The sequence below is a fragment of the Myiozetetes cayanensis genome, unplaced genomic scaffold (assembly GCF_022539395.1).
Source record: "Myiozetetes cayanensis isolate MyiCay16 unplaced genomic scaffold, myiCay2020 scf1, whole genome shotgun sequence".
NCBI lineage: Eukaryota > Metazoa > Chordata > Aves > Passeriformes > Tyrannidae > Myiozetetes > Myiozetetes cayanensis.
In genome coordinates this window covers 95,687,567-95,711,705 of record NW_026086604.1, presented here as the reverse complement: position 1 = coordinate 95,711,705, position 24,139 = coordinate 95,687,567, and the positions used below count along the sequence as shown (strand labels likewise).

Below are 24,139 nucleotides of genomic sequence, written 5' to 3'. Positions count from 1 at the left end.
GCAAGTACAAGGAGTTTTATGCATACCTTTCCCATCACATGGAATTTGACAACAAGCCAATCATTTTATTCCATAAATATGACAGCCTGAGTGAGTCTCCCTTGGGGTCCCTACTCATCAGCATGTCTGCATGGTGCGATCTCCCCTGAGCTGAGACACCTCTCAAGGTTGCTCCTCGAAGCAGAGAAGCTTTTCTACTAATGATAGATTGTCAGATGAGTCCAATTCAAATTCTCTCTAAATTGCAACTGAACTGCACACTAGTGACTCTTCAGTTGAGCTGGGATGCCTCTCAAGGTTTGAGATTCCTTACACGAGACTAAGAGATATTCCTTTACCTGAAGCAGAGAGACCCTTTATTCACAACAGATACTCGGTAAGTTGCTGATAGCATGCTGAAATAATACTAATGAAATCCATGTAGTTAATTCCTTTAGCTATAACCTGTTATCCAACAGGTCTGAGACTAAGACAGGACTAAGACAGGACCTAGCTACACCTATGCTCTATCAGCAGTTCAGAAAGGCAGAGGATCTACTCTGAACCTTGTCACTCAACACGAGGGTCTTTCTCACTCTTTTTTGTCTTTGGTCTCAGTGTAAATCATTCTAAAATTATTCAAATTCAACTTTTTTTAGTATGTTTCATCCACGATAGAATGAAACTTGTCATTGAACTTTGTTAAGTCATGTTTATATTATATTAAGACCACTTTTACTAAAACCTTTGATGGTGATTCTTTGACTGACCATAAACCACACATTTGCGACAAATTGGTGTAGCTGGCAGGATCCTAAATCAGAATTTGTTACATCCTGCTGCACTGGAGTGGATTCTCTAGAAAAATATTCAGCTGATTTATATGAAGTGCACAGGGCCTGGGAGCAACGCAACCAGAGAATTACCTCTCCAGAAACTGTTGTTGTATCTGTCAGATACAGATACATAGGCCTAAAGTTTTGTTTTAATTTTCTTCATAATGACTGTATTGAAAGACAGCATCAAGATGTGAGCAGCGTACTTCAAAATCAAATGAAAGAGAGGAAATTTAGCTGACCTAAACTGCAGTGTGACAGAAGAACACTAGACAATCCTGAGGAACCAAAAAGAACAACACTAGAAAACCATCTCTGCAAATGCTATAGTTTTCAAGGACTGCAAGGAACCAAGACCATAAGGCAAAGGGCAACCATCATCTATAGGAAACAGCCATGCTGCACACTAAAAGGTAAAAGCAAGGTTTTCCTTGACCTATTCCAGCCTCTGCATAAAGCCCTGCACATCATGCACTAAGCTGAAATAACACCAGGCAAAGTGAGCCTGTCTGCATGACCTGCCTGGCCCGACAGTGAATGCCTTCCTCTTAACACTTCAGGTTGGCCAGCCCTTTCTGGATGTCCTGGCTAACAATGGGTAGGTGGAAAGGCCTGACAGAAAGCTCTGTTTGCTCTGCTTTCTTACACTGAGTGTTGCTTTCCTCCCTCACCACAGCTCCATGTTGGGCATAGTTCTGCGCCCAGGGGTAGCGTCGGTGCCCATCGCCTGCCATGGCCTGGTGGGGTCTTGCTGTAAGGGGCCCCTTGGATTTGAAGCAGAAAATTCTTCCAGACGGGGCCGGTACCAGTACAGATGAATTCAGACATATCTGCTGGGCGTACCGTGAGGTTTTGCTTTGAGCTGAGCTTTTCGGCGCCGCCTGCTATAACCGCTAGCTCAGACAAAGAAGCCAGCCGCTGCAGGGCCGCAGGGCTCTGCCCGCCCCCGCCGCGCATCCGGAACCGGCTACACCCGCCTCTGCCTGCGAGCAGCTGTTCGGGCAGAGGCCTCTCCCTCTCGGACCGCCTTCTGCCCGGGCCCGCCCCCAGCCGTGCCGCCAGCGGCTGGTGGAGCTGTGGCAGCGAGCGCGCCGCCATGCGATTTCGGGCAAAGATTGTGGATCTCGCCTGCCTCAACAGCTTCAGCCGTGAGTATGGCGGGTCAGGCTGAAGGGCGGCGGTGCCTCGCTGAGCGGCTGGGGTCGGCTTCCCTGGGCAAACGGGGGAGGAAGGGAGGTGAGGCCCGGGCCGCGGACTCAGGGGCCTTTCCTGGGAGGAGACGGCATGAGGCGCTTTCCTCTGCCCCGAGGTGTTTCGGAGTTTCCCTAGCAGCACGAGCTGCGTTTTTGGAGACTGAAGGTTTCTCCCTTGTCCCGCAGGGACCGGGGTGTGTGTGGGGCGGTCACCTCTATAACATCCCCCTCCCTCCCTCCGGCAGGTGTAATTAACACAATCGCCAAGTTAGCCAAGACCTGCACCCTGCGCCTTACTGTCTGCAAGTTGTACTTCATCCTCTCCGATAAAGTAGCAAATGGAGGCGCCAGTATGTGGTGTGAGCTGTGCCAGGTGAGCCCAGAGGAGTTCAGAAACCGCATGGTGTTGAAAACCAGAGCATGTAGTTGGGTTTGGTGTATTTCTTGCAGCCCTCACCCGGGTGTGCCATATCTCTTAAGGCCTGTCTGGTCACACAGGTGTTTCAGGTTAGATGTCCTCTTTACCTTAATTGTCACTGCAAGTGTAAAGCTTTGGGGTGTGTTGGCCCACATGGGCCTGCCCAAAACTGGAAACAGGAAAGCATAACTCACTGTTTTGTAGACTGATAAGTGTTAGAGGAGAAAATAAATAAGTTTAGAGCCTGAAGCAATGAGCCTTTATGCTTATGCAGCCTGGTTTGATTCCACCAGATGATGCCAGTCTGAGGAGAGTTTCCTGTTGTAACACATGCAGTTCTAGGCTTAAGGTCTGATGGATAAAACTTACCCTCTCATTTGCTTTATTTTATTTCCCAACTTTTAAAAATTTTAGGGCAATTTCTTCGACGAATTTCAGATGGAAGGAGTAGCTGCAGAGCACAATGAAATCTATTTAGAGTTGGTGCCTGAGAACCTGTCGAGAGCATTAAAAACTGCCCACAGTGCTAAGGCAGTGAAGATCAAGTTGACTAATAAACACTGTCCCTGTCTCAGAGTTGCTGTTGAGTTAGTAAGTGCAACCATGCTTTTCTGTTCATTATTAAGAAAAAGTTCTTTAAAATTAAGTGCTTTTCCTAAGATCAAATGATAGTGTAATTCTAGAAAATTCTAGAAAACTGAAGAAAAATTGTGCCATTTTCTATTTCAATAGCCTTACCATTATGATTGGTAGCACACAGAACCAGCTGTATTTTCCAAAAGGCAAGGAGGAGGAAGAATGAAAGCTGTGTGATTGAAACAACTTTTTCTATTTTTTTTCATTACTTCATTCTCTATATCTTCTGTGGATTATTGCCTTTTTATTGAAGCCATTAAGTTTCAGTGTAGTGTTTTGCATTTCATTATCCTGACATTGCATTTCAAACTGCTGTCTTCTGATTTTTTTGTTGTTGTTGGTAACACTACTGATTCACCTCTTCAGGTCTAAGGATATCTTTTGTATGTGTATGTATATATACACACATATATATACGTGTGTATGTATACTAATGAATGATACCTCAGAAACTCTTCCTCATTCAAAAGGGAAGTCCACTTAAGAGCATATTGAGAGGAACCTAGGGAAAACTGGAACTGACATCTGAGACACGTAGTTACTGCCCACAGTGGGTCTGAAAGCTTTAAATTTGGAATTTAAGTCCTGTTTTTAACTGCAAGAGCATCCTTTCTTTTCTTCAAGCCATCCTTATCAAGCAGCAGTAGGATTGTGACACATGATATTCCTGTGGGGGTTATTCCCAGAAGAATATGGAATGACTTCAGAGAGCCCACTGTGCCAGACTTTGATGTAAGCCTCTGCTTTTATATTCCCTATGGAAAGGGGAGGTTGCTATTGGAATGCTACTGCTACAGAGTATACTGGTGGGATTTGGAAAGGAGTTGAAAAGCGGGAAGATTGGAGGCTACAGATTTGAAGAGGGATGGAAGATGGCTTCTGTCTTGACGAGAGAGTCTAGAACCTGTGAAAACAGAGCCTATAGTTACCAGTTGTTTGGGATATTCAGAGTGGAGGAAGGGAGGAGTAAAGGACTTGCATGTCTTTAGAGTGGAGCATCCCTAAACCACACAGGTTTAGGTTGTTTCGGCTGTTTCCATGCCGAATAATCTGTTCTTTCTGAAATTCATGACCTACTTGGCAGAGTTAGAGATACATGTGTTTCCTCCTTTTAGATATCATTTCTATATCTTTTGTGACTTTTAGCAGAGTTGCAAGGAAAGGTCTTTGTGCAAATGTGCTCCTGTTGGAGATTGTGGATGTCTGTTACCTCTATAGCTAAGTGTAAATTTTGAAGACATACAACTGAGTAGAAACTTGAAGAATTTTGTTCTGTTATTTCAGATTACACTGCTGCAGTTGCAGAAATAAATGCAGAATCATGGGAATCTTTTTCTTCCCTTTTTGGCTATAGTTATTAACTACTTACGTTACACAGGTGTATGTCCGTGTGAGCATCTGACCTGCAAAAACCTGTCTCCATTTTATTTTGAACACAGATGTGGAATATTATGTCTGAAGCAATTGCTAGAGTGCAATTGCCTCTTGGTATAATGGGAAAGAGTTCCTCTATTCTGAGACATTTGCTGATTTCAGATAAATACTGTGTATCCTGCAAGCCATAGGTAACTCAGTCCAAACTAAGATAGAATTGAAAGGAGAAATGAATGTGTCACATCCCAGACACACGTGAAAAACCTGTGCAAATGAAGTTCTTATATCTTTCTAGGTCAGTATTTACCTACCAGTGCTGAAAACAATGAAGAGCGTTGTGGAAAGAATGAAGAATCTCAGCAATTTCATTGTAAGTTAAGTCACTTCAAGTATGTATGCTACAGACCTTACTTCATCAGGGACATAACATTTCACTGTTGCCTAAACTGGTGACAACACATTATATCTTATTTTGGGATGAGACAGACATTAAAATCAAGGCACCTGAAGACAGTGTAAAGTTGAAGAGCATGATGGGATTTATTTTATGATTTGCACTGAAGAGCTTCACAGGAAGTCATACTCTTTGTACTGAATTATTGAAAGAACATGGCACAGTGTGTTGCTACAAGCCACTTTTTGTAGCTGATAAGAATTTACAGTCCTTCAGGAAGTAGGTAGAGACTTTCCAGGTGACTTCATTAAAGAAATGTCTATTATATGAGTCTTGGGTTAGATGTCTGTGTGAATGAACTTTAGGTAAACTTGAGGTAGGATTTAAAGGAAATTCTTCTAATAGCTCCTGGATGACAGACTGTGCTTTAGGTTCTGACATGGTGGGTTTCCGGTCTAATCTGGATTTCTGGAGTCCTGGAATGCCTTCCATTGAAAGAACCTCTCTGCAGTTGGACAAAAAAAGGGCTTTGGGTTTTTTATTTAGTTATTTTTGCTCACAGTCACCAGAATTGACTAACATGAAAGTTTGTAAGTGTAGAGCTTTGAAATAGTTTGGTTTTGGTGCCGTTTATACCAGTTTTGATAAATAGGACATTTTCTGTTAACTGACAGTCCTGAAATTGGGACAGTCTCAGTTTTCCAGACTTGGAAGAGTTGAGAGATTACCCTGGGTTTCTGGCAGTTTTGCAAGTGGCAGTCATTCTGAAAATACACTTCAAACTCTTTTCCTTTTTCAGTCTTTTGGGGGGTTTAATTTTTGCTTTCTTCCTCCATGTCCTTAATGGAAATGCCTACACAAAATTAAGCACAGTGCTTTTTTTCCAGAGCTCAGGATCTTTTCTCATGTTGGTTAGCTGTATGATGGGATTGAATTTTGGTGTTCAGCAGCACTCAGAAGAGGTAGTGTATCAACAATGGGCATACCCACTTTACTAAGTGCGTTGCCTTCATGTTATTAATGAACAAAAACATCAGTTATCACAATTAATTATTTTTGCTAGATGCATCCTGGTAATAAAACTGGTCAAGATCAGTGCTGCAAAATAGGCTTAGAAGCAATTTCAGATAGTACTTGGCCCATTGTATGGGAGCTTGGCATCTCCGTTCTATAGGAGATTCTGGTTGTGATGCATCTTTTTAAAAATTATTCAGAATTCTAATCACAGAAATGAAGTGCTTGGTTATGGTTTAGGAATCCTCTGATCTGCTTGGGATTTTTGTAAGGTCATATATAGTCTCCTTCTGGTTAGACACTTGGTCAGGATGGAATTTGAAAGCTTTCAGCACTCTCAGAGTCCTTCTTAGAGTTACTGGTCTGATGTAGTTGGTTGTCTGGTTTTAAGTTTTGTAAAGCAGCTCTGTAACTGTATGTCAACTCTTGGTGCATTCCATATTCTGTGTGTGTCATATGGACTATGAGTTGCCTTTCCATTTGTTGAGAAGCTGAATGGAAATGCAGGAATCCTTGCATTTCTTTAGTTTCAGCCTCTCATTTCTAAAGCCTTTTTCTCAGCACATGAATTTCCCAAAGCGAATACTTGTTTGTGAGAGACAGCACGGATAACAAGTCTTGGAAAGAGCATCTTTAGAGGAAAAATCACCACAGATGCAGTTTCCCAAAGTCAACACAAAAAACATTTACAGCTCAAACTCAGGCATCACGAATTTATTGTACAGGACCTTTCACTGTATAAACCCCTTTCACTCAGCATCCACATTGCTTCCCCAGCGCAGCACCATGTTTGTTCTCCCCACAGAGCCAGCCCAGGCCCCTATCCTAACCTGTCTTGCAGCCCTCATCTGTCTCTCCCCGTTCCCTGGGTTCCTATTGGGTGTTAATCTCCTGTCTCCTCCTGTTGGCTAGCCAAGTGGACAAGCCCCTCCCTTCCCCCCAGCAGCCTTATAAGCTGTGGGAAGTTTATGAATAAAGTCTCTGCTACTGGACTCACAGATCTCCCCACCGGGGCTTGTGTCACCCCGGCTCTGTCCCTGAGAGACAGACAGCAGAGAGCCTGCCTCCTTCAAACCCTGTCACTTGTTCTAAAAGTACTGGTGTGCAATTATATTTATTTCTTTTCATGATTTCTGAGAGTTTGGTCTAGGATAATTCATACAGGAGTGATGAGAAGTGCACTTTGTAGCTGAACATTTGAATGTTCAAACCATGTTAAGAAAGTATGGTTGACCTGAAGTGCTTCTGGAAGCTTGTATTTGAACAAAACTGAACTGTATTCTTCTGTAATTCTGCAGTGTAAAAGTGGGTTGCCTAAAATTGAGATTGATTGTATTGCAGGTGATTGAAGCAAACTTGAGTGGAGAAATGAACTTGAAAATAGAAACTGACTTAGTATCTGTAACAACACATTTTAAAGACCTGGGAAATCCTCCCTGGGGTAAGTTTCTCTGTTTGCTACCTCTTGTGTCTGTCTGATCTCGTTACTTAAGTGTGTTGATTATAACTACCTACTTTTTATTCTTTAGAAAATAGCATCATGTACTTTAAAGTCTTCAAATGAAATCTTAAAAGAAAACGTGGCCAATGGCTGTTTTGTGTTTAAAGGCGTGGGGAATCTCCTCCAGTATTGTTGACAGCTTTGTAGGAAAACTATGCTTTCTTTTCCTTGCACTGCTTCTTTCTGAAAAACAAGCCATTTTAGTTCCACTGCTTCAGCAGTTTTTAGTTGTGTCCCTGTATGTGTTGAAACTCCTTATCTAAGTCTTGTGTTCTTATGCTTTTTAGCATCAGAGGATGAGTGTCAAAGTTCTGCTCAAGGCAGAGATCTGGAAAGTATGGCTGTGGCACGCATAGACATCAGGAAGCTGCAGCAGCTGCTTGCTGGACAGCAGGTCAATCCCACGAAAGCATTGTGCAGTAAGTTCAGCAGCTCTGTTTGCAAACTCCAAGGAGGGATGTTTGCTCTACTTGTAGTCTTGGCAGAACAGCATATCCTTTGTTTTGTCTGTTTGAAACTTGATTTTTTTTATTGTACCTGAGGACTTAATATTTATATTTTTAGGCAGTAAGCTTCAGACTTTAAGCTCTTGGGGAAGAAAAAAAATAAAATAAGGCCCTTTTTAATCAGACTGACTAAGATGGGTGTCTTGTCTTTGTTCTGAAGTTGATATTTTTATTATTATTTTGAGGTATTATTTTTTGAAAGTATTAAAATCCTTAATTTCTAGTGGAGAAACTGGAATTTACTGTCATGGGTTGGTTTTTTTTTTCCCCTTTGGATGCCTTCTTACATTGATTCTAATACCAAAATGCTTTTTATACAGCCAGTGTTTCTAGCCATAGAATGTACTTTCTAGCAGAAGCCTATGCCGGGGTTTATATTCTACTTTAATAACTCTGTATGCTTTTCCTGAGAACATCTTCGTATTATGGTTTAGTTCAGATGCTAAGAATTTCCCAAGGAAGATACAAATAATAAGTATAGCATTATAAACCTATACCTATTACATATTTGCTTTTTGGTATCAACTTTCAGACTATTAATGCTTCCTAAATTCTCAAGGACCTGAATATGTGTAGTCATCCTTCTGTCGGCAATGGTAGAAGCACTGTATTCTTATGATGAAAATGTAAGTATTTTTCCTTCTTTAAGATGGATTTGTTTTTTAATTTCTTTCTCTTTTACAGATATTGTAAGTAACAGAATTGTCCACTTCGTCTTGCTGCATGAGGATGTTTCACTTCAGTATTTTATTCCAGCGCTTGCCTGAATGGTTTCGTATCTTGAGCATTTTCTAACCTGAGGCCTTTCCCATGAAGTCTGAAATATTTCCTGAGTTGCTGGAGTATTTTCACATGATGGCTGCACATAGAAGCAGCCATCAGATGGACATTATTTCAATATCCATGAAATTATTCAAAATACCTCCTCATTCAGAAAGCCGTTTTTGTGAAGAGTTACATGCTACAAAAGATGTACCTCTGGGAAGCTGGCATATTGCAGTCTTAGAGGAAGCAAAAGAAATTTGAATGTGCTTTTGGGATGCTTTGAGCTATGAGGATGGTAATGAAGTATTTTGGTTTTGTCAAAAAATATAAAGGTAGAATTCATGTCTGGAGCTGCTGCTGTGTGTATTCAGTATTGGGCAATGCAGTTCCAAGTTAAGAGGTCTCTAAGCAAGCTATCATACTTCCATGGAGCAGGAAAGTCTTCTGGAGGGTTGCAGATTGGTATTTGCCTAAACAGGTACACACAGCCCTCCTGAAGTGGTACGAAATCGAATTCTGTTCCAGTAGTGAAGTTTGTGAACTTGATGCTGTTAAATGTTGTGCAGCAGAAATCTGACTGCCAGCAAGTAACAAGATGTAACAGATGGTAAGGAGCACCAACAGTTCAGCAGCATCTCTTTTTACTTGGTTTTATCTTTTGATGTGACTTGCTCCAACATAACTCAGTAGCTCTGTGCTTGCTTGGTTTAGCTCTTGGCCTGAGAGGATGAGCTAAACACTCTGGATTAGTTTGCTGATGTGGACAGTGAAAATCTCTGTGTACAGAATGAAGGTCATATGAGGACATGCATGAACACAGCAATTGGTTTGAAATAAAGGGGAAGTTATCTGTGAATCATATTTTTTCCCCTTTTCAGATGGAAAGCATTGTACAACCTGTGTCATCATGGTGTCAGACTTGGTGAGATTGCATCTAGGCTCTCATGCCAAGCATGACCTTCTTCTACTTCCTGGTTATCTTCTGAGGTCTTTTCCTCCTTATTCCATGTGTGATTTGTTTGTTATCCGGACATATTCCATATAGCTTTTAGTTGTTTTAGAAACAATAAGTTTTTGCTGCCAAATGCAACTGGGAGTTTCTTCTAGGAAGAAGATCTTCTGTCATGGTCAGAAGTGATGCGTTTTTGGTTGGGTCTTTTTTTCATTTCAAAAGGTCATTGAGGGTAAGGGAGCAATGAATCTTTTGTTCTTGCAGATGCAAAGGGTCAAGAGAAGGCTGAAGGAGAGGCAGTAGTCTGGAGATCTTATGCTTCTTTGCCTTCTTTCACTATTACCATTAGACTAACCAGGAAGCATCTTCTAAATCCTGTTAGTTTTCATGGGCAGCTTCAATTACACCAAAAGTCTGTGTGAGATGAAAATAGGTGTCGTCTAGCTTACAGGAATTGCAGGGTAAAAGGTTTGTGGTAAATATTCCTGGGTTTTCTCCTGGGGAGAAGGAAAAAATTATCAGAATGCAATACAGAATATGCACTATGAAGGTAGGCTTTGAAATGTTTGGATTTTCTGTTTGAAAAATGTATGTATAATTTAACCTGATGGAAATTACTTTTTCTGTTACAGTATAAAAACTAGTAATAATGACCTTTGTGCAGCTTCTGCGATTCATAGTTTTAAAAGAGATCAGAAGTTATAATTGCAAGAAAATGGTTGGGTTTTTTTTTTTAATAAGTAAATAAATAAAAATAAGAGTAATGCTGGTACATGTCAAGAGCATGCAGTGACATGTCCGTTTCATATTCTGGAGGGGAGGAGGCTAGACAGAGCAACAGAGATGTGTTTTCTCCAGCCCCAGTACTTTCTTACCCTTCTCATCTAAATACAGCACATGGATACAGCTCAGTCCTGCCATCCAGTTGCTCATCCTGATAAGAGGCAAAAATACTACTTACTCAGGTTTAAACCTGCTGTCAACTGTGAATCCAGTTGTCAGAGCCCTTGAGGACAGTATTGGGTCTTAGTGGCCCTAAGCAGTCTTACCAGGGAGATTGCCCCCCATCCATGGGCCCTCAGCTGGTGTTTCATCTCAGACTGTGTTGTCCTGTACTCCCCTAAACTATGCCTAGGCCCAGCCCTATTCCTGAAGGGACGTTTGGATTTCCTGGATTGGCTTCAGATGGGAGCTGTTGCTCTCACCACTTGGTTCTGCCTGCCTGGTTTAGGTTCTATGAGCCTGTACCCCAGTTTTAGGAGTGCTGCCTAGCCTGCATTGTGGTCCTCCTCTGCTTCTGGCTTCCTCAGTCCTGGGACAGCCTCACTTCCTGCTCCCTAACACCAATAATGAGAAGAACTATTTGTCATTATCGCCTCTGATTGTTTCCATATGGTGAACCAATTGTTTTCTGCCAGAAAATTACTGTTGTGGCTTAAGCCACCAAGACAAAAAGGTTAGAAGCTGCTGATGGGACTAGAAAATAACTGTAAGACAGTTCACCTTCTCTTCAACACTTTGTTCTCTGAACACACATTTCTATTATGGGATATTATCTGATTACCACCTTCAGCAGCTCTGGCTCAGGACTTCTGCACAGCTACTGGAGCCCAGTCTCAGGTAATCGGAGTACCAGGGATGTGTTTACCCTGGGTTGCGTAATGTAGTTGCCGCTTTCTCACTTGCAGGTTCAGTCGGAAGTGACGCTGAGCTTGTGTCTGAGACACGCAGACATGCACATGGGACTGACGTGGCTACTTACAGGCTGCCACAGACAAGCCATGCCTTCAGCTGCCTCTACCTACAGGACCCATGTAAAACAAGCCCAGGCAGCCACATCCCCTTCCTCCTCTTTGTCTGGCAAAGGCAGAAGGGCAGTAATGCAGGTACACACAGAGTGCTCTCCAGGTTCACAATATACGTGTTCATAGATTCCTTGAGTACTGGCACTGTGTGCTTAGCATCCCTGCACATCCTGGCTCTCTTACCCACTCTATGGGTCCCTTATTCACTGTCTTGTCCAGGTTGGTACTTACTAGCAATGCTCACACACTTGTCCCACAGGCATCCCATACTCTGAATATAATCAGAGACCCTTCACCAGTGTGATTCTAGCAGCTGGCAGCAATCTCACTCGTGCTGATCCCATCTGTAGCTGACACCTAATCCTTGCAGCGTGTAGACACACAGGAAGGAGAGTGAGGTAGGCTATGCAGAGATAGGGAAGAAAGGAGTTAATGAGAAAATAGAATGGATTTGCAGTGATGTGCGTATTGACTGACTGCATTTATAGGGCTTTCTGCCTACTTCCCCTTTGTTCCTCTCAGCTCTCCCTGCACATTGTCTGCACATTGCCTCATCACCTATTCCCTCCAACATGCTGGCCCCTGAGGTTTGCATCTTTATAATTTGCAATGCTCCATTTTGTCTGTGTTGTGAGTTGACCTTGATAAGCAGCTACTACTCCATCACTCATAACTGGTGGGATGGGGGAGAGAATCAGAAGGCTAAAAGTGAAAAAACTCTTGGATTGAGATAAAGCAGAAGCTGTATGTGCAAAAAAAGCAAAGTATAGAATTCATTCACTATTTCTCATGAGCAGACAGGTGTTTAACCATTCCTGGGAAAGCAGGGCTCCATCATGTGTAACGCTTACTTGGGAAGACAGACTGTATAACTCCAAATTCCCATCTACTTTCTTCTGCTTTTTCTTCAGGTGAACCCAATGCTGTGTGATATGGGAATATCCCTTTGGTCTGTTGGGGTTAGCTGTCTCAGCTGTGTCCTCTACTAACTTCTTGTGCACCCCCAGCCTATTTGCTGGTGGGGCAGTGTGAGAGTAATGCCTTGACACTGTGTAAGTGCTGCTCAGCAATAACAAAAACATCCCTGTGTTATCAACAGTGTTCTGGTCACAAATCCAGAACATAGCACCATAAATGCTACTGTGAAGAAGACTAATTGTGTCTTGGAACAAAACCAATGTAGCCTGCCATTTTTTGGTAGCGCAACAATTAGTGTGAACAACCAGATGGTTTTGGCTCTGTTTTTTTCTGGTTACTGTCTTTGTTAATGGTGATTAATCAGGGTTTATATTTGTGTGTTTGTCTCCTTCCTTTTTATCATCCAATATAGGATGTGATCAAATAACCTTGGAATAAACATGGTGACACTCCCACATACTCTGCCTCTTATAATATTTCCATCAATTTTGTGTCCCTTGATGTTCTTTTTTATGGTTTTCTCCTTTTATCCTTTTTTTTTGCATGGTGTGGAAATTTACTTATAATACTTATTTTCCTTGCTTTCTGGTTATGTACTACATTACTGATCCTTATTTTTCTGCTGCTTTTGACAAAGCCCTTGCATACAGTCTGATTTTTTTTAATGCCTCAGCAATTCAAAAAGAGTGAAATTATGATTAAAAAGAGAAAACAATAGAGGGTACTCAAGAGCTGTGCAAAAATGTATTACTTTGCATTCCTAAGAAAAACAATGCTGGGAACAAGTAATGGACCTCAGTTAACACTTGTGACAGGGTGAGGGTTTTTTATAATCTTTCTTAAATGATGGTTCTCAAATGGGCACCAGGCAGTGAGTAAATGTAAGACTGAAATTGTTTTAACTTTGTAAGCTATGGAAAAAATATTGTATCTAGAGCAAGCATCATAAATGACCCAGCTCAAATAATTTAGATACAGACTGTGGTATGCTGAACTCAGCTGAGATTAGGTGGCTAAATAGCTTATGTGATCTGGACTTCAGTGTCTCTGTGTTTCAGTGCTTCATATGTAAAACAATAATCTTCCTACTATACAGCTGGGTGCAAATAAATGCATGAAGAATTTCTAGTGCATTTGGCTTCTCTGATAGAAACTTAAATCTAAATTCTAGCTTTTGTAGGTATTAATGTGGGGTATTTCATAGGTGTTTATGTCAGGGAAACAAACTTTTTTAGCCTATGTGGGCTGGTACCATAAATATTTGGCTCTCCTTTCCTTAGAATGGAAGGATGTATGTGTTCAATTCCTAGTTATTTCATAATTAATCTCTCACTTTGTGATGTACTATTGATGATAATCTTAAGCACAATTTATTGCAGTTCACTACAGAAATATTGGACTTCCCCATTTTTCATACCAGGTTGTTGGATTTTCCTTATACTTAACAGATTGAAAAACTGTATTTTATGAACTTGTTTGGTTTACTGTCGTGCCATTTTAACTATGGAAGATGTCAAATTGGAGCTGATTGCCTTCTACAATGCCTGGCTGGATAGATGAGGGGAGAGCAGCGGATGTTGTCTACCTGGACTTCAGCAAGGCTTTTGACACTGTCGCCCATGATATCCTGATAGGCAAGCTCAGGAAGTGCAGGCTGGATGGTCAGGTGGGTTGAGAGCAGGTTGCATGGCAGGTCTCAGAGGGTTGCGATCAGTGGCACAGGGTCCAGTTGGAGTCCTGTCACTAGTGGTGTCCTCCAGGGGGAAGTACTGGATCCAGGAGCAGCCAATACCCCAGAGTTCTGTGCTGCCATTTTCTCAACAGGTTGAAGAGGTGGGCAGAGAGAACCATCTGAAATTCATCAAAGGCAAGTGCAGGGTCCTGCACTGTGTAGGAATAGCCCCAGGCACCAGGACAGACAGGGGGCCTTCCTGCTGGAAAGCAACTCTGCAGGGAAGGACCTGAGGGTCCTGGTGGACAACAGGCTGTCTATGAGGCAGTGGTATGTCCTTGTGGCACAAGGCCAATGGTATCCTGGGGTGCATTAGGAAGACAGTAGCCAGCAGGTCATGAGAGGTGATCCTACTCCTCTACTCAGCCCTGGTGAGGCTGCATCCAAAGTGCTGTATCTATTTCTAGGCTCCTCAATAGAAGAGACATGGAGCTCCTGGACCAAGTTCAGTGAAAGGCAACAAATATGATGAAGGGAGTGGAGCACCTCATTTATGAGGAAAGGCTGAGGGAGCTGGGACTGTTTAGCCTGGAGGAGAGAAGAGTGAGAGGGAACCTTATCAACTGTCTTTAAGTATCTGAAAGGGAAGGTAGCAAGAGGCAGGAGTCAGGCTCTTCTCAGTGGTGATGAGCAGTGGGATTAGAGGCAATAGGTAGAAACTCGAACTGAGGAAGTTCCACCTGAACACGTGGTAGAACTTCTTTACTGTGCAGGAAGCTGAGCACTGGAACAGGCTGTCCGGAGAGGTTATGCAGTTTCTTTCCGTGGGGATATGCAAGAGCCATTTGGACACATTCCTGATTAACATGCTCTAGGGGATCCTACTTGAGCAGAGAAACTGGATTAGATGCCCCACTGTGGTCCATTTCAACCTTACCCATTCTGTGATTCTGTGATCCTGCGAAGCTTGTCTCCCCCAGCAGTCATTCAAATTTGTTGAGTCAAGAGATTCAAGAGGGCCTTTTGGACAGGAGGGATGCATTCAGTAGTGTTAAAATTAAGAGATGTGGAGCATGTGCAACATGCTCTTTGTTTCATTCTAGTCTGAAAATGCTTCTTTTTCTGCAACATATTTGGGGAAAATGTTTAAGGAAGTAGAGATAAGGAAGAATTAGGGTTCATTAAATCTCCACTATGGAGCCTTCCAGCCATGATGACTCCAAGTTCTCCTAGAAATAATTTTCAGAATTTTGTCTTTTTTGCCTGCTTCATATAATGCATCTGAGCTCCAAACCTCTGGGCAGGGATGGCAGCATTGTCCAAAAATTTGGCTACAGCTTCAGTGCACAAGTCAGCCAAACTATAGGAAGACAAAGTGTCCTGCATCTGCAACTAATTCTGTTAAAGGCGACTTTTGTATTGTTTTTAGTTACTCAGAGAATAATAGTCTTTACAGTGATGCTTTTCTGTCTGCCTTATAGTCTCTCTGGGAAAGAGGCAAGGGGGTTTGAATGTACTCTATATAGTTTTATTTCATTATTAAGGTATAGAAGGATCATTGCTATAATGCCAAAGAAAAAATCTCATAGATGTGGAAAGAAATCTGTTCTGCAGGTGTCTTTCTCCAGCTTTAGGCCAACATGTCGATAATTTAAGATCCATGCCCCACCCCAAAAAATCCAACTAACCAACCAACCAAAATCCTTCAGTTTCTGTACATGTGGAAAGTTTTGCATGCTTTGTTTGTGCTATACTATTGCAATCCTGTCAGCAAAATGATTATTCACAATTTTTCTCACTGTTAAATTAGGTCAGAGTTCTTTGTGATTCAGTGAGTTAGAATGAGGGTGTGAATTTCATCTTCCTATTGCTGGTATTTGTTACATGTGTTAAACAGAAATGACAAGAATCCTTTCATGGAAAGTTTATAGGGATTGGACTTTGGCAGTGTTCCTGAATTTTGAATTCAGTAAATCTTTTCTTAGAAAAGGGAAGGAAGTAGTTGTCAGAACATGGAAGAAAACTAATTTGCTGTTATAAAAACTGATTTATGCTAGCAAGACCAAGCCACCAGAGGAAATCTTTAAAACTTAAATCATTTATACCATCTAAATTACAACCCCCCCTCTCCAGAAGGTAATTTAAATGCTGGTAGTAATTTGATGATGCTCTATTGCATTCATTGCTGGTCAGTTGACTTGCATCTGTGGATGGGTTTGACTTCTGATGAACTTACCCTGGGAGGAACTCTGTTTTTTTGTTAAGTTTTGTTTTTTTTCCACTGTATGCAGTAGCAACAGAGCTAATAGGAAGGAAAAAAATCTCAGGGAAAAACAAAGAAACCAGATTTCCCTCACTTTCACATTCTTGTATGTCCTTTCATGTAGCACTTCAAGTCTCCTACCTGATTTCAGAAAGCTAAAATGTCTGTCAGAGAACATGACATAATTTATAATGTCAGTATTTGCCATGTCATTTCTTTCACAACTAATTGTCATGGTTTTAGAGACAAGATATATTTCCACTTGTAGTCTTAATTAGAATCATAGAACCATATTATTGTGAAGTTTGGCAGGAGTCCAACCATTAACCTACTGCCATGTTCACCACTAAACCATATCCCTAAGTGCCACATTCACACACCTTTTGAACATTTCTAGGGATTATGATCTCACCACTTCCCTGGGCAGCCTATTCCAATAACCGACCACCCTTTCAGTGAAGAAATTTTTGCTAATATCCAATCTAAACCTCCCCTGGTACAACTTGAGGCCATTTCCTCTCATTCTGTCACTTGTTACCTGAGAGAAGAAGCTGACCCCCACCTGGCTACAACCTCCTTTAAGGCAGCTGTAGCGAATGACAAGGTTCCCCTGAGCCTCCTTTTCTCCAGGCTGAACACCCCCAGCTCCCTCTGCCACTCCTCCTAACACCTGTGCTTCAGTTTAGTGTGCCCTTCTCTGGACACACCCCAGCACCTCAATGGCCTTCTTGAACTGCAGGGCCTGGAACTGGATACAGGATTTGAGGTGCGGCCTCACCAGGGCTGAGTGCCAGGGAAATGATCACTGCCCTGGTCCTGCTGGCCACACTATTGCTGATACAAGCCAGGATGCCACTGGCATTCCTGACGACCTGGGCACACTGCTGGCTCATGTTCAGTCAGTTTTTGACCAACACTCCCCGGTCCTTTTCCACCAAGCACCTTTCCAGCCTCTCTACCCCAGCTCTGCAAAGGGCTGTTGTGCCCCCAGTGCAGGACCTGGCACTTCACCTTGTTGACCCTCATGCAATGAAATTTCCTGCATAAAAGTGTGTGCTTTCATTTAGTTAAAGATAATCCAGCTTTCTAACAAAGAGACCCTCTCAGTGTAGGCAAAATTTTCTTCCTGAATTCTTAAAGTGTATGTTTGGTCCCACAGTCTGTTGGATTCTCTCATGCCTGAGCCTTAATTATCTGCCCATTATTTTCCCATGACTCGGCTTCTTTTATCAACTGGAGTGGTTCTAACATTTTTCAAACTATATTATTGTTCAGAGCCTCTTTCTAGGATGAGGGGTGTGTCTGCATTTGTGTATCACAAAAAAACCTTTGGGTCTGACTGAAGAGCCCTGAAAAGCTGTTCTGGAGTGATCTGGCATACAGTCTTGGCAGTAAAACTTTTCACAGGGCTGGATATGCCTAGATGCCAGGTCAGTGAGATCCCTTCTGCACTTTTCAGGTGAATATGTTACCTTTTTTCTCCCTATCTTTACAACAAGGCTTAACACCTCCCTAGAGAGCTGGAGATCTGTCACAGTTTAAATTAGTAATTTCTTGTCAGACAAAAACACCTATTTTTAGCTTTGATCGTAAAAACTCTTATGTCACATTTACCTGACAGAAATAGAAAAATAGGAACCAATTATGTGTGTTCTTAAATTCAAAGGCATTTGAATGTCTTCAAATATATTAAATAAGTTTCTGTCATTTTCACCCCAGCGTGTGCCCAGGAAAATATTTTTGAAGAAGGTATTTTGAAGGTATTTTGAAGAATTTCTCCAAGCTTCTTCTTTGCCTTTTCTCACAAGAAAGTATTCCCTCAAATAAAGTTTGGTTTTGAAAGGAGAATGTCTTCAGCATGAAAAGGATATGTTCTCTTGCAAAAATAACAGAAAACCCTCACTAATGCTGTAGAATACCATATTCCTTCTCTAAATGGCATTTCCTTAAGAGTATTCACAAACTGGCTTAAAACATATATCATGCTTTATCCTTAATTCACACTATGAAAGGATTGGTGCAGATATGAGGATACTGTCATACATAATCATGACTGTGATTCCCCTCCCTGCTCCAGAAGAATGTCTGTGATAACTTTATGATGAACAAGCAATCGGCAAATTTTACAAAAGCTTCTGTTTTTCCTTAAAATAATCAGATAATATTTGGATTTCAGAGGCAAGATCAAACTCTGCATTAGACTGCATGAGACGGGAAGCCAGGCACTACTCTGAAAATACAGGTGTTGCTGAAAGAGTGAGGTATGTCACCCTAATAAAAATAATAAGAATGCTGGTCTCCAGGTGTTAATTTTGATCCATCATAATTCAGATTAAGATAATTATTTCTATGTCAGGGTATTTCTAGTGACATGTTCACCTTGCCATCAAGGCCAGACCTGGAGTTTTCATGCAAGTCACTTAGTAAAAACCAGATGAGGTGATGACATGCAAATGAACAGGTTTGTCAGAGCTCCCCTTTATAATATGATCTAGGTATCATTTTATCTTATGTAACTACTTAACTAACTCTGTGGTGAAGTTGTCAGTTCAACTAAATGGGCTACCATAAGTACACCAACCTTTTGTCTGCAGTTTGATTCCTCAGCTTACCGTGGATGGCGATGAAATCGTATCCCAAATTGACTGAATGACTGTAAATAACTTTCAGTAGTAAAGTGTTATAGATTAGAGCCATAGTGTTATGGATTGTATAGGGAACAGAAGTTTAAATTCTTTAGTGTTAAAGAGAGCTGAATGTCCAGGAGCTAAGTTAATTTTTGAAGTTTATTATTTACTTTCTGCTTCCCCTGTTCCATTGATTTTGCAGTTCTTGTCAAGAGAACCAATATGAACTTGTTTAATGAAATTAAGTATACTTTTAAAAAAGCATCAATCTAAATGGCTTGGCAGAAATCAATGAATAAAGTAACACTGACGCCAAAAGGCCTTCATCATTTAATTTGTATTCTTAAATAAAGTTATACAGATTACAACTGTAGAAGTTTTACAGATTTTATTTTGGTTGGTGGCCAGCCTGTGCTTGTTTTTATTACAGACCTTTTATGTTATTCTGCCTAAATCTGGATTTTCAGCCTTTTCTGGACCAAACAATTAGTTCAAAATTCTTGTGTAAGTGAAACTAAAATATTGATATTTTAAGTTTTAAAGTATTGAAACAAAAAAAGGTACTGAACTATATGCTGCTGCAATAGGAAGTTGTTAAATACAATCAGTTAGCCTTAGAAACTTGATTATAAAAGATAATCCCATGAACAGAGGCATGTTTTATGAGTAGGAATTATTTTGTGTGGAAGTATGTTTCAGTTGCACCTATTAAGATTTACAGAATTAGCCTACAGGTTTGTTATGTTAAGATTTGTGTGAAAAAACTTAGATATAGTCAATGACTTAATGAAAAAGATAATGAAACAAAAATCATGAAAATGAGATGCTAACTAGAAGACTAGGTGCCAGGACAGCTCAATCATCTCTCATCTTTCTTTTGGGATAAACTACTTCAGAGAATCATAGAATGGCCTGGGTTGGAAGGGACCTTAAAGATCATCTAGTTTCAACTCCTCTGCCATGGATGGGGACACCTCTCCCTAGACCAGCTTGTTCAGAGCCCCATTCAACCTGGTCTTAAACACTTCCAGGGATAGTGCATCCACAGCTTTTCCAGGCAACTTGTTCCAGTGCCTCACCACTGTCACAGTAAAGATTTCTTCTTAATAGCTAATCTAAGCTTCCTCTTTTTCAGTTTGAAACCATTCCCCCTTGTCCTGTCTCTACATGCTGTTGTTAGAAGTCTCTCTCCATCTTTCTTGTAGGCACCCTTCAAATACTGGAAGGCTGCAATAAACACCCTGAAGTCTTCTTCTCTCCAGGCTGAACAACCCCAATTCTCTCAGTGTTTCCTCCTAGGAGAGTTTCCATCTCTTAATGACATTGCCAGGAAGAAGTTTACTGAGTTGCTAGAGGAATAGTTAAGAGGTCTTTTGAGGTACACGGCAATTACTGTATTTTTGCAGGTAAGGAACCAAACACGGAAGATTTTCTCATCTTCTGAGAGGAACGAAGAATAGGTAAGCCGCAGCAGGCCTTCTGCTTCTCTCTTTTCTGCGCATTGAGAAACTGAAGTGAGGAATGTGCAAACATACTCAATTAGAGCAACAAGAGAGCTTCTCCTTTTCTTCATGTCTTGTCAACCTGTCAGAACCTAACACCTACACTCCTTCCGGTCTTGACAGAAGACTAGATGCCAAGTTACATCTGCCTGTCATATCATGAATGTTTTTCAAAATTAAGGAGATGAAACCGAGGCTTGAGCCTGTAGCCAGATTAACATAGTCAAATACCTCTTCCATTATTCCTCCCACCCTGACATAAGAAGGGCATTCTGGTCCTCCTCATGCAACTGCCTCACTTAATAGAACATTTGCAGTGACCTTTCACCATAACTAACAATTATTACTTCTGCAGCCAGCAGATCAGAACTACAAGCTTGTAATATGTAGATAAGCATTGCTCTCTGCAGTACTTCGGAGAAGTAGGGAAACAGGCTCAGCCTCGTTACTGAATAAAGGCAGCACTCAGAAATTCCAGGGAAAAAGCAGAATCAGGTTACTTTAGTGGGTATTATGGGATGTAGTATTCAAAGCAACTTTTTCTTTTCCAAACTGAAAAAAAAAAAAATTCTGAAAAAGTATTTTACATGCTGTCATGTAAAATAGTTGATTATACCTTAGTCTTCACTGGCTGGCATTCATTGCTCTTCTTGCTTTTCCCCGATTGCCTTTTTTTTTCTAGTGAAAATGTTTTCACAGTTAATTTAAATATATTAATTTATTTTAAAAAACCCAACCAAAACCAACCCACATTTCATCTCCACAGACATAAATGCTCTTAAATTAAGCTCTGTGAATCTACTTGAAATGTGTAAATAGGAAGAAAAATCAGGTCTCAAGAGAACTCAGGAACTTAAATGGTGAAATTCAGATGTGGAGGTTTTCATATGACTGCCACATCCTTTAGCCCACTCTCTCTTGAGAAAACAAGCAAGGTTTTCAAAGTCAAAGCGAAGCCTATCTCTCAGTCACCTTCAGCTCTTTCCCTTATTTAATCCTGTGCTGGTTTAAAGGCAAACCAGCAGGAGAAATGAACCCAACTCAAAAGAGATTATAAGTCAGAATTACAATTTAATAAAAGTAATACAATAAATACAATTATGCAAACAAACAATTGGTTTTAACCCACAAAAACCCAGATGTATAACCTGGCACCCTGGGGCACGAACTGAATTGTGTTTGTAGGCCCCCCGCGCTGAGCCTCACATGGTCCCCCTGAGTTCAAAAGTGAAAGGAGAGAGAAAAACCTGTTGGTGTGAGTGATGGTCGCAGTCCGGCTACGAGTGGTGGTCGCAGTCCAGCTGGGAGCGGTGGCCGCAGTCCGGTCGAGGCTCTTCTTCTCCTCTGGATTCCACGAGTGGTACCAGCAGTCTGCAAGACCCCAAGGTTATACACACTCAGGTTCAGGCAGGAATGCCCAGCACCTCCCCCAGGGCGGGGAGTTCCACAGTGGGTGATTGTGAGTCGTGGGTGTGAGGACAGGAACAGGCCTCTTAACACCCAGCTTATAGCCTGAGGGGTCAGGTGTGCTCTGGACAGCTGCTGCAAATGGTCTATTGTTAACAGTTCCTGGGAAATGACATAGAAGGTGTAGAATACACAGTTTGGGTTACACCTGCACAGTGATGAACTGGTCCTGGCTGCTCTAACTAGGACAAATCCTTTCATTAAAAAGACGTTAAGTTTGTAATAGCTGCCAAAATATTTCAGGAAAATAGCTATTCTGACTGTGTTTTATTATGCCTGATGCATCCACACAGCCGAGCAAGAATGAGTACACTGGCAGGAAAAACAGTAACAAAGAATTATAATCTGTGTTTGGATGGCAATTACATAATTTCTAAACAGTTCAAGAAATTTCTTTTAATGTAATTTCTGCAGCACAAATCAGAAACAAACTTATAGAACTGGATGGCCATTGTGCATCTGGTTTCTGTTACTGAGAAGCCAACAGGCACCATTTGCTCAGACCATCTGCAGAGAAAATGTTGACGTTTTTTGATTTTGTTTTTCTTCTAAGACAAACCATTTTTGTGGTCCACATCTCAGGCTTGAAGTAACACAAAGCACATGTTTCTTCCAGATAAGGGGAATGGTACTATTAAAAATGTTCTGTGTAGAATTAAATCATATACTTGACATATGAGGGATACACTCTGGGGAAATGGAGTGTCTCATTTTAAATATTTGTTGTGTATTAAGGAGCTGATACAAAGTCTGCTGTAATTGGTGTGTGTCTCCCCAGTTTTACTAGCATGCATCAGATCCTCAGTCCTTTCCGAGATTTGCTAACAGATTCAGATTCTGTAAAAATATTAATAATTTGTCTGCCTTTTCGCTTGCAACATCCTGTGTTAAAATATTCCTTTAATGGATGCTCAGAGTTAAGGAAGGCTACAGAACTCTAAAACTATCCTAAATAAAAGAGAAATAAAGGGTAGCACCTTATATTACTTGTTGTCATGAAGATGTTGACCCACTGTTTTTTGTGTGAAGTCCAAATTATGTTGATGAAGGTACCTCAAGGCTTTATTTGACACACAGGACAAAGCTGTTGCTGCATGCCAGCTCTTGACAACAGAAGGAGACATCCAGACGTCAGTGTTGACTGCATCTCTCAAAATTGTGTGTGCAGTGGAGCTGATGTTTGGTGCTGAAGGTCACACAGAGAGTAAAGTAATTAGTTAATTAATTAATTAATTAATATGGTTTTTCCTGCATGGAAGGGATGGCCAAATAATCCAACAGCTTCTGAAGATGGAGAACAGAATTTCCATGCTAGTGAATAAACTCCATGAATGCATGAATTTTGTTTGATTTTAGGGCAAATTCAGAGAAAACCACATCCAGTCCAGGCTAGGGATAAGCTAAAAAAAATAATAATTATTCTACTAATATATTTGTGAAACAGAAGCTCCATCCCTCTTTCAAATAGTTTTTAGGCTCTGAAATAAAGTAAGTACTGGTTTTACTGGTTATTTAAAAGACTTTTTCCCTTTAATTAAGGAGTCTTTCAGGAATACCTAACTTCTTTTTAACAATCTAGTAATATCGTCTCTTACAGATGTAGTAAACATTAGGCAAAAGACATGAGCTATATGATATCCTTCCACACTTAGAGTCACACTACAATTACCAACAGCTTTGCCATTTGTACGACAGCATTTTTGGGGGGTTCCTGAAACTGTATGCCACTGACCATCTCACTCACTCACAGTGTGCTGTCACTTAGATGACAACACTTAAATCCTTTTTACAGCCTGCTCCTTGGTATTTAATTTAGTCCCTGTCATAGGAGACTGACATTTCTAGTTTTGGAGGCTGAAAGTCTGCTTCTCCCTAGAAATAATGAGAGGAGGCAACTAATATTTTTTCCTGCAGAACAGGTAATGGTAGAAGCAAACTGTCCCAGATATCTCAGTCTTAAAGTTTAACCTCCATCTAGGTGGACTAATTAATAAATGGCAAGTGCCTCAGCTTTATCCACACAGACAATCCACAGGATGTTTATTACTGTCAGGGATAATAAGTTTTGCTGCATTGTATTCCTAAAAGTGAGTAGTGATGTATTTTAGCCCTCCTTCAAAGTAGATTAGATGTTTACAGGTGAAGAAGAGCTAAGAACTAAAAAATATGAGGGCAGGCAGGAGGAATGCTATCCAGAGATGCAGAAACATTTTTGTGATTCTCAGTGTCAGTCCAGTAAAGTGGATGCAAGTACAACAGGTTTAAGATGCATGGGGAAAAGGTTAATTTCTGAACAGTTCAAGAAATTTCTTTTAAT

The 24,139-nt window shown here is 41.1% G+C and overlaps 1 protein-coding gene across 4 annotated transcripts; it reads left to right on the top strand.

Annotated features, from left to right (window-relative positions):
- Positions 1-1,860: 1,860 nt before the first annotated feature.
- HUS1 (HUS1 checkpoint clamp component) lies at positions 1,861-23,465 on the top strand. 4 transcript variants are annotated; one of them, XR_007628088.1, is made up of 9 exons: positions 1,861-1,963; positions 2,254-2,381; positions 2,841-3,017; positions 3,687-3,794; positions 4,732-4,806; positions 7,186-7,285; positions 7,633-7,764; positions 8,377-8,477; positions 18,403-23,465. XR_007628088.1 is itself a non-coding variant. In XM_050308961.1 (8 exons), exons 1-8 carry the CDS (start codon positions 1,912-1,914, stop codon positions 8,616-8,618), a joined length of 855 nt encoding a protein of 284 aa, XP_050164918.1. In that variant the 5' UTR covers positions 1,861-1,911; the 3' UTR covers positions 8,619-10,348. The 4 variants fall into 4 exon arrangements, 3 of the variants coding, with proteins under 3 accessions (XP_050164918.1, XP_050164928.1, XP_050164934.1); XM_050308961.1 differs by lacking the exons at positions 8,377-8,477; positions 18,403-23,465 and adding an exon at positions 8,536-10,348; XM_050308971.1 differs by lacking the exon at positions 18,403-23,465 and having other exon boundaries at positions 8,384-8,477.
- Positions 23,466-24,139: the final 674 nt, after the last annotated feature.